Source organism: Dermacentor silvarum, chromosome 9 (genome assembly GCF_013339745.2).
Source record: "Dermacentor silvarum isolate Dsil-2018 chromosome 9, BIME_Dsil_1.4, whole genome shotgun sequence".
Classification (NCBI taxonomy): Eukaryota; Metazoa; Arthropoda; class Arachnida; order Ixodida; family Ixodidae; genus Dermacentor; species Dermacentor silvarum.
This window is the reverse complement of record NC_051162.1, coordinates 104,534,624-104,545,643: the sequence shown is the minus strand read 5'-3', so window position 1 is coordinate 104,545,643 and position 11,020 is coordinate 104,534,624. Positions and strand designations below refer to the sequence as shown.

The following is an 11,020-nucleotide window of genomic DNA, read 5'->3' as shown; positions in this document are numbered from 1 at the left end:
CCACCTCTTTCCGTAAGTCCGAAAGGAGATGTCCAAAGTAGTGATAAAACTTTAGGCCCTATATACTCCCGATGCCACTGAACTGTGGCGGCTGAAGACCTTAAGATCACACAGGCGGTTCTGAGAGACGAGACGCTGCAGCGTCCTGCACAGCGCCTCACGACCTGGAACTAGAACCAGCTGGACGCTCTGTACCTCTCCGCGAAGCAGTAGTCCTGCTATCAGATCGTCCAGGTCTGATTTCTCGAACCTGAATGACCGGTAGAACACGGTGCTGTCCACGTAATCCAAATTAGGCACGCCGTGCTTCCGAAGATCCCGCCGTGATTCCATTGGGAGCGAGTACATTCGTCCCAGTGCAGAGTTCGCAGCAGCAGTTCGTCGTGAAACGCGCTGTACGGCATCGCTCACGCACGCGGACACACACCTAATAGGCAATTAAATAAAATCAAAGACGAGTAAGCGGGATTGCTTGCTTCGCATCTGGCTGAAGTAGGTCACGATTCTCACGAAGGAGCATTCAAACAGAAGAGTAGAGATCAGGTTTGTCTTGACAAGGCTCCATGTCAGCTACTTCGGCGCGTAGCAAAGTTGTCCCAACACAGCTACGCGGGCGTTGGGGCGTGCGGGCGTACGGAGAGCGGCGATAAAACTCGTTTGCGCGCTTTCTTCCGGCAACCGGTAAACACTCAACGGGAATCCGCTAACACCCTCACGGGGCGGCTAACCGGACAAGCCTAATTTCTCTAACAGCTTGGTTGTTTCCGTAGCATGCGTGCGGTATTGCAGTACGGTTATCAGTCCTATGAGGGGATGGCAATGGCAATGTCAGCCTTTGTGACTGTTTGCTCGAACGCAATTTCCAACTGTGTAAAATAAATGGCCGGTGTTCCGCTTACATTGGTTAACGCTGATGGCATCTGTTTTCTCGACGAAGGCTTCCTGACTCGTTTTCATGGTCGTGCGTTTCCTTGTTCGCATCCGCGTGCCGACCTCCATAATTCTTGGCTCCTTTCACCACGGCGCAGATGCGAGTCTTGCCGACATACGACTGCAGAACGGACGCGTGATGCTGCTTCTGTTGCCATTGTAGAGGTAAGTATAAAATTTTGTGTTCTCTCAGCGATTGATTTGACGAATATATTGTTATAGCTGAAAGTGGGGCTAGCCTACCGATTATTGTAATCTAGTTGTTGGAACGAATGTTTGTCACTTCGAGCTCATTTTATTCTAAACGTCTTGATCATGTGCTATTGGTTACTTTGTTGACATTACATTATTTGGCTTTGGGGACATTACATTATTTGGCTTTCTTTAGGTAGGCGCAAACTGCTGCGTCTGGCAAACTAATGTCACGATTTCAATAGCCTTCGACGAGGCATTGCCTCTCTTGTTCAGATAGTAAGGTCGCGTTTTTTTGCCTACCATGGTTGTCGCTTTTTTATAGGTGCGTAATTGAAAAACGCTCGTGCGATTTGGGTGTACCTCACAGAACCCTAGATAATCAAATTAAGATTAGATCAATCGTTAAATCAGATAATCAAACCACGATGGCGTTACCCATAGCACCAGTGTTGCAGTGGGATGCGAAACCACATGAATACTATCAGGCATTGCCTTATCAGAATTATCGTTTTTGCCCTCTTGGACGCAGAAGACAAAGGCTGGCTGAACGAAATTCACGTACCGAAATTTGGACCTCACCATGGAAGACCAGACTCCGCCCCCGTATGTTCAACATTATCCCAGTGACGCTTCGGTCACGTTTGTTCATGGAGAGTCAGCGCTGCTAAAGACGCCACCGAAAAGATCATGGAAGACTAGGTGCGCAGCAATGGGATTGTTGAAAGTTGCTGTCGGAGTTCTCCTGATCACAACAGTGGCTTCCCTAGGATTATTCTTTGTCCAACGAGGACAGGTAAGCAAGTCTTAATTTTCCCATCATTCTAGACTCTCCTCTATATCGAAGCGAAAGCTCCATTACGCTACCTAAGGCAGCCGTCGGCGACTCAACAGTTTTCACCTTTAGAGCTAGAGGTCCAACCACAAGAAAGCATTAAGGCGCATTTATAGCCCATTGGCCCGCGGGCGAGCGTCATCAGACGCCGGGTGCGTCGGAGCGCATTGGCCGCGCGTCCGGTTACGTTGGCGGCGCTAGTACGTCGAACCATCGGTCGAACTATAGCCGCTGTTGTTCTCGCCAACGTGACATAACGTGTGCGCGCGTGCACGCTACGTCGGACTATATTTAGGCCTTTACGGAGCTCTGAAACGAGACATTGCCGCCGTTGCCCGAGTAGAATTGGGCGAAACCACACCTCGGCCACAGCTCGACAATGGGCCTAGTCAGGGCAATGAAGCTTTCGCTATCAACCAGGGTTAACCAAAGCTAAACCAGAGAATTTTTTCACCACAGTTGGGTATTTGTATCTGAGGGACTATTAGCTATGCAAATGAACGAGGTTCGCGCAAAATAATGTTTCCCAGGATTTCTCCTGAAAGCTGCAAAAGTGTTCTGTATAGACTCTAAATGTAGCCAGCTGCTTATAGATGACTCCATACAGTGAAAGCTGCCAGAAACTTCAAATTACCATCTAAGGTTTTTTAAATTAAACCATCAAAATATTCTCGTGAATATTTTATGTACGTATGTCATGTTTTCTTTTTCATTTTTTCTCGTTATTTTTAAAAGAGGAGGAAGGTTGCGTGTGCTTTCACCAATGGAAGCAGCTTCTGCTTCAGAGACAGCGATGATGACGGCGATGAGGAGCATTAGTTTCCAAAGAAAGGCTTTGCCCTAAGAAAGAGAGATATCCTTGCTCCTTCAAGGGATGCGTTGTATCTGCGCGGTGATTATGCCTCAGCTCTCAGGCCATGAACATTTTACATTGTAATGAAGATGAAGACAAATGTGTTTTGGTGACTTCCGCTGATGTGGAAGACCGGGAAAAATACCGTGCAGACTGCGGCATCAGCTTGGTTGATGTTTGCTTCTCCATGCACTTGTATATATTAAATACGTGTAATTCGATATTAACTCGGAACATATTTCGTCGAGATGCGGGTTACATAGCCTTCTTCGTCAATTCAACACGGTAGTCTGAAGCGGTTGCAGCCTTGGTCGTCGGAAGTGGCCAATGAAGCGCCAGTGGTGGCGCACCCCCTCCCACCCGTCAGCCTGGCACATCCTCTTGACCGCAGAACCCAGACCATAGATCCATTTTGTGGCATTGATGCCGAGTACAATGAAGTATGGAGAGCCATGAACGAACGTGTGAGCAGCCACAACAAGTGGGACGGTACAGTGATGTCGGCGAACATCGAGGGGCGCCTTGCGTCTGGTGTGAGATACATGAGCAGCACTTAACTAGCTTGGACTGCTGCAAACAGCTAATCCAGATGATTGGAAAGCTTGTTGGCCGTCAGCCGATTGCGAAACGAGAACTCGCCTCCGTCGACAGAGGTTTTCGTAGCGTATATTGAGAATGTACGGCATTTGTTCAAGAAAGTCAATAAGGAAATGTCCTGCGCCAACAAAGATATAGATATTCTAAAGGGCATTGCGGACGATGCGTTCAACCTCCTGATTTTCCAGATATTGACCCTTTTCGCGGCGATCCCGTGGGCGCTGCCATGTTTGATCACGTGGTGACGCGTCCATTGCATGCCTCAACTGCCTCCGTTGCCTCCTTGTTTACAATGGAAGTGTATATGACGCCGGCGCGGCTTAGAAAACCTCTGTTTTCGGAGATATCGTAGGCGGTGACTAGGTGTACGACACGAAGCTTTGATTACAGCTTCAGAGAACATGCAAAAGCGCTTTCGGTAAATATTTTTAAGCAGTGGCTTGTCAGTTTCTGACTCAGTGAAGTTCCTCGGTGCGGCCACTATCCTATTATTTTCTGCCTACTCGCTCCGAGTGTGCTCAATACCGATATATTTGTTCTTGCTGCGCACAAGGCTTGAAACGTAGCTGTTTTGTACATTGTAATACCTTGTAGCAAATTTACAGCTAGTAACTCGCTTACTCTTGTGGACCGTCACGAAACATTCAGCTTCGACCATTCGTGCGCCATAGGTGTAGTACCGTCATTTATTGTGCGTATACATTGTGCATATATTCAAGTGTGCGCCCATTCACTTATTTCTGATACATCGGCGATAGAGTGGGCGTAAGTTTTCCTGCCATTTGGGACAGATATGTATAGATAACGTGCGCGAAACTTACTATGACAGGAAGCGGCGCTACTCCCTTTGTCATTGTTTAACGAGTGATGCTCTTGCCGACGTTCTGGGGATGAAGCCCTTTTTTTGAAGGTTAGCGATACAAGGCTGGCGGATGAGAAAATTTCTGTATCCTCGAGGAAAGCCGTACATCACAAAGTGCCGGTAGCCACTGTAGTGCCGGTAACACGTTCGGACAGTTGCAGCAGCGGTCTGTGAACTTGGCCACACAGATTCATTCTATTCCTTAACATGTCAGTCACTATTTTTGCAGCCAACTACTGCACACGTCTTCAATCCACATGATTCAATCTAGCATGATTGGAGCACAGTGTGTTGGCGAAAACTCAGTTGCATTTCCGACAGCTGATCGCACAGAAGCAAGGTAGACGCGGTAGTGGTTTCGTATTCGTGCGCGGTCGCTGAGGAGAGGTATGGCGCGCCGCCGTGATCGCCATCTCGTTTCTCTAAAACAAACTGCTCCGCGAAAAGGGTCAATACACTACGGTTGATTATGATACACTACCATTATGAATAAAATGCACGCAGAAACTCCTCTGGAAGCCGTATAAGTATGCGTGAGCATTGTTCCACTTGCTCATCTCCACACAGCCCGGTTCCATTATCAATGTTATGTAACTTGATCCGACCAGTATAAACTACAGCGCTGCGGCGACACAAATTGCTGCGGACGGAGATGCAAGCATACTACTGCAGGTGGTGGCGCCACGTGCACTGATGACGTTGCAATCATTACAAACTGTTATCGCTCTTTAGCGCCTAATCCATCCTTGTCGAACCATTAACAGTGATCAACCATGTGGGTCGGGCTTCACGTGACGGGACGGATGGTTTTTCTCGTTGGGTAGGCACAGAAATGCTTACGAATTTAAAAATTGGCTGTGGCCTAACTCAGTTATGCCTGGATGTTCGTAGCGAGAGGTACGGTTAATCTTATGGTTTAGCTTGGTTCTCTCTACGCTTACATCTTTGTCGTTTAGCTTCGTACGTCTGAGCGTTTAGGTTTGGTTGTTACCTCTCGTTAAGTTATGGTTACATTATAGACTAGACATTTTTAAAGTGTAACGCATTTATTTTGAGTCTTCATCTAGCTTCTCAATTGCCACAAAGACGGCCCGATGGTCGGTGATGCGGGAGGATGAGGGGTTGTCGTCCAGTGACTTGAACACGTTTCGAGTGCTATCCTCATCTGAATCCACTCGCCTGGACGCTTCGTGCTTACGACGCTTCTCGAGGCGTGCGGCTCGTTCTTCCTCCGTCTCCTCGACTCGCTGCCTGCTCTTGGTTTCGTTCCAATGGTGACGCCTGGCTTCTTTCAATCTCCCCGACTCACTTTCCATATCTGCCGACGAATCCCACCGAGCCGCCCCTTCTATACATATGATGCAACGCCGGCTCCTCCTCTGTTGCAACGCGGTTTCACCGGGTCCTCCTCTGACGTCATGCCAAATGCAAGCAGCGAACGCTTACAACACAACTGCGGCGGCGCGTCGCCGCGCCATGGTAACTCGAGCAGACGACGCCAGATGGCGCGGCGAGCGGCGCTACCAACTGCAGCGGTTGCTAGGCAACGGCTCAGCTCGCGGTGCGGACACCGGCCACAGCGAAATGGCGGGAATGCGGCCAATGTAGCTCGCGCTACAAAAATATCGGCGCTTGGAACAAGCGAAAAGGCGTCCCATTGAAAATCAATTCAGCCGGCTGCCCAACACCTCTGCAACATCGTTATGTGAGAACCTGATATGCCACGAAGTTTTTCTTCTTTCTGGGGTTTTACACGCCAAAACCAGTTCTGATTATGAGGTTCCTCGTAATGAAGGGCTCATGAATAATTTTGACCACCCGGGGTTCCTTAAAGTGCACTACAACGCAAGCACACGGGCGTTTTTGCATTTCATCTCCACCGAAATGCGGCTGCCGCGGCCGGGATTCAATCCCGCGACCTCGTGCAAACCAGTTGCACAAAGGAATGTTACACGCATCGTTCACCACTAATTGGAAGCGATGTGCTCCAGCCGCGGTCCTTCCATATGTTCAGTCGCCCAATTTGGCTACCATTTCAAAAAATGTCACAGTTTCGCCCTAAGGGCGAAGCAATGAATGCGATAGCAACACAGCAATGTCATACGAAGTAAGGTGAGCGGCTTTGGCAGCAATATGAATTGTAGTAAACATGAGCTTAGTAAGTAAGCAGGTGTGCTACGGCGTAAGTAGACAGACATGAAGAGAGACTCGATGACCACGAGAAGGCGCTTGTGAAACGGTGGTGTTGATGAGAAGCGCTTCCCGTGGGCAGCGCGTGCGAAGGGACACACCTGTAGCGCTGCACTGCCGATCCGGGCAGCATTGCATGTGTAGCGTGCGTTGGCAAATGTGGCCCGACTATTACTAACTGAATGAACAAGCGTGGTGTGAGCGCGCACAAACAAACACGAATAGATCACACTGAATGACTGCAGACAACGACTGTCAAAACGCTGGCAGCAAGCATACGCTGCAGCGGGCGAAGGTACGTGCGGTCTATCGCTTCAACGGAAACTGAGCGGCGAATGCACGGCGCATAAAGGTCAGAGCCGTGTGGAGATAAGAGACGGTGCGGACGAGCGACGAGCGCGGTTGTTGGCAGAGAGGTGCGCATTGCCAGTCACCAGATAAGTGTTTTGGTAGCCGTGTTGAAAGACCTCGCTGACGACCTGGTGATCGGTCTCAATTTTCAGTCGACGCACGCCACCCTCGCTGGCTTTGCGTAGACTGTGGGGCCTTTCTCCAGCTTCAGCTACCTCGTGATGCTCAAGTCATTTATAATGTCCTGAGGTGGTCATACTTTTTTATAGTTCTCCCGCCTGCCACTGCAAGCCACTGCGTATGTAATTTGAGCATCTATATACCCACCCATTCAGTACAGCAATTACTTCGAATCGCCGGTACGAGACGCTGTTTTCACATGCTCCGCCTATATATTTTGTGGACCTAAGGAACTTGACCTTAGGACACGGATCCTAGATTCGTAAGCCCAACCTGATAATGTTGTGAAAGCTCATGCTCAGCGTAGCAGCGGCAGAAGTACGCATACTTCTTTTCTTAAATACCAGAAATAAAATCAAGAACGGTTGTCCTTAGAAGGAAATCGCGTTGTCACATAAGCACTTCCCCTACTTTCATGTGATGTAAACGTCATACATCCCTGTACTACCAAACTCAAAAACTACTCAAGCACTGAAATAAGGGCGCCGCCAATTTCCTAAAAGGAAAAATGATCATTAACCGAAAGCAGCACAAAGCTACAAAGGAAAACTATACGGATTTGTCAAATCAAAAGAAACGCAGTCCACGGGAAAAATCTGCCGGCTCTCATGATCAGTTCGGGAACAACGACTGTCGTAGCTGCCGTCTAAACCCATATGGCTGTCATTTGTTGCTTCGTGCTTGCTCTCTACTGGTTAGCCATTTTAGCTTTACGAAGCTTGCTTGATCCAGAAAAAAAAAACACAAAGGGCCTGTGTGTGTGTGTGTGTGTGTGTGTGTGCGTGCGTGCGTGTGCGTGTGTGTGTGTGTGTGTGTGTGTGTGTGTGTGTGTGTGTGTGTGGAAAACTTTATAAAAGAAGAGAGAAAAACGAATTAGAGGACGCTTAATCTTGGTACGCAATGGCAATCAAAGATCCCTGGTTGCTTATCAGGCTTTCCAGCAACTGCAGCTTTCTTTTTCTCCAACTTGCCTACGCATGCGGCTGCCGTAGGGAGGCTACATACAACACTGTTGTAGGCTGCCATAAAGCCCCTATATTTATAAAAGTAGCGCCATTCTTAGATCTTGCCGCCACCGCGCTCACCCCGGCCCTTCCTCCTCGCGCTCTCTTAGCCGCCTCCTGTCGCCCCAGCCTCCTCCGCTCCCCCATTGGCCAATCCGTGTCACGTGGAAGTTCGCGTCGCGCTTTTGAATATTTTTTTTCTTTCCAGCGCGCTCCGACTGCCATTCTCGGGCCTGTGCGACAAAAGTGCTGTACGCACAAACGGATCAAACGTGTTAGGGACAAGAACTTCGTTGTGATGGCATGCTGCTGCGCCTTAAGTTGCCGCAACCGACAAGGCGAGGGCAAAAGGCTTTTTTTGTTTACCATCCGGCGTGCGCAAACGCTTGCTGCACACTTGATATTTGCGCCGTCTCGCATCGTCGCGTTGCTACTTCCAAAACGGCATTATTAAGACCAGTTACTGACTGACGAAGCAAAATCGCGCCTCAAAAACGTCTCCGCAGGGCGCGATCGAAGTTTTCCTCGGATTTCCTCTGGTAGCGCGTTAGCTGTCGTCTGCCACGGCAGGCCCGACGCAGGCGGCGCCACTGTCGATATCGCGCCTCGATCGCGCTGGTCGCGCCGAGCGCGATAGTGGAACGGAGGAGGAGGGAAGTGGGTGGCGCTACTTTTATAAATATAGGGGCTTTAGGCTGCCAAGCAGGCGAGCGCCATCTGTATAGTATTTTTGCAAGGAGGAAACCGCGGCGCACCGCTGTATGAGGGGTAGAAATGCTGGAAAAGGGGCTTGTGTTTGAATTTCGGCGTACGAGAATGATGAATATTTCTCGTATATTCAGGTTACAATCCCACGTTATGACGTCTGTAGGTAGTGGTTAAGTCATACTTTAAGATTTTTCTGAGGCATTTTACTTTGAAAAATTTGGTTAGTTCACCAGCGCCTCTGCGCCACGCGGAGGGCCTGCGTGGTCGGCGTGGTTCGGGATGATTTTCTTGGCGGGCAACGCCCCCAACGCCTACGCCCACACCGCGTTTTCTGAGACATGGGTCTCTTAACGCTGTTGCGTCAATAACGGAAAGGAAAAGGCTCACTATGGGGTAGGGTCCTTGGTGTAGAACTAAACTGGCTCGGGCTTCTCTCTTGGCCTGACCTAGAAGAGCTGTTGGCCCCTCCAGATCGTAGTCCCCGAGTTGCGTCTCCCACGGCGGCTTGAAGTTTGAGGTTAGTGTGAATCGTGAATCCATTGTGTGAGGGCGCCTCCCGCACTCCCACGTGATATGTCTCAGTATTGGTCAAACCTTCCACCTGTACGCTGGCTCCACCGATGCGATATTGTTCTGTCGGAGGAGGTTTGGACAACCGTTAGTTTGAATTTTGCCCCATTTCCTTCCCTGATGGCGTGTGAATTTATGGTTGGGATAAGCGAGTGTTCGTATCTCCCACGGGGTGACCAGTGATGCGTTGGTTGGAGGGGATCCGAGCGTAGAGTCCGCTGCTCGGTCATTTCCTTCTGTCGTGGGGAGTCAGTCGCCGCCATTCCCTCCAGACCCTCATGCACTGTACACCAAGTGATCCCGTGCTGCATTTTGCGGGGTTTTCTTAGCAGCCTTGCTACCTGCAGCGCGCAGGACCCCCTTGAGATAGGTCCTGCACGCCGCTTTGGAGTCAATTAGCATGTGGGCGCGTATTTCTTTTCCGTCTGGATCGTTCATGGCTATTGCGATGGTCACCGCCTCATTGGATAAAGCATAATTTAAGAGCAAGTACTTCGGAGGCGATCGAAGCCAATGTTTAAGTCAATTGATATCGGTAGTTTCTTTTAAGTTGCGGAGAACATGTCATGTAAATATGTAACAGATATATGCCATGGATGACATTCCCGACTGGCCCGATCTCTGTGTGCGAGAAGGAAAATTGTATTGCTCAAAGCGAAACCAACTCATTTATGATGATGTCTTTTCATCGTTCTTTGCTATCACATTCCACCTTGTGTATCTTGTTTTGTCGTAAATCCAATAATGATCAAAGCATGTGTGGAGCTGCAAGAAGAGATAATCCTCTAATGTTTTCTTTTGCAGGCCACTCCGAATGCAGAATACCTAAAAATTGCTGGTAAGCTTTTTATTTTTGTTTTAATGAAGCTTTTGTACAATTGTGAATCCGTGATGGTGCCCAGAAAGCATAAAAGCAAGTTTGTCGGTTGTATTGACCCTTTTCGCGGCGATCCCGTGGGCGCTGCCATGTTTGATCACGTGGTGACGCGTCCATTGCTTGACTCAACTGCCCCCGTTGCCTCCTTATTTCCAATCGAAGTGTATGACGCCGGCACGGCTTAGAAAACCTCTGTTTTCGGAGATATCGTAGACGGTGACTAGGTGAACGACACGAAGCTTTGATCACAGCTTCAGAGAACATGCAAGAACGCTTTCGGAACAAGACGGCAAGTTGGGCCAGTTCGTTGGGACTCATCTTAAGTATCGTAACAGCACAAACAATACAGGGACAAAAGGAAGGAAAAACGACAACACGGCGCTGACTCTCAACTGATATTTTATTGAAGGATCGTCTAATATATATACAAAAATTTTTTCAAAGAACCATGACTTGCGCAAGACACAGTGATACATCAAGGCCGTGGCGACAAACTAGGCATAATCACAAGTTGCAGAAGTGATGAAATTCCTTGTCATGGAGAGCGATCGATGGTTCACTGATGCATCCCGTACCCCTAATCGTTATATTGTACGCCTCATCTTGTCATGGAGAGCGATCGATGGTTCACTGATGCATCCCGTGCCCCTAATCGTTATATTGTATGCCTACAATATACAATATAACGATTATAACGATTACAATATAACGATTAACGATTATAATTTAATGATTATAATAATAATAATTTAACAATTATAATATAACGATATAACGATTATAACGATTACAATATAAGGCATACAATATAACGATTAGGGGCACGGGATGCATCAGTGAACCATCGATCGCTCTCCATGACAAGGAATTT

The 11,020-nt window shown here is 48.6% G+C and overlaps 1 protein-coding gene across 1 annotated transcript in view; it reads left to right on the top strand.

The window, feature by feature from the left end:
* The first annotated feature begins 471 nt into the window (after positions 1–471).
* LOC119463475 (uncharacterized) overlaps positions 472–11,020 on the top strand; it is a 562,544-nt gene continuing 551,995 nt past the window's right edge. Inside the window, exons 1-3 of the mRNA XM_049656653.1 lie at positions 472–1,095; positions 1,655–1,918; positions 10,077–10,110. Of these exons, the coding sequence (XP_049512610.1) occupies positions 1,706–1,918; positions 10,077–10,110 (247 nt within the window). The 5' untranslated portion in view covers positions 472–1,095; positions 1,655–1,705. The remainder of the gene's footprint in view (positions 1,096–1,654; positions 1,919–10,076; positions 10,111–11,020) is intronic.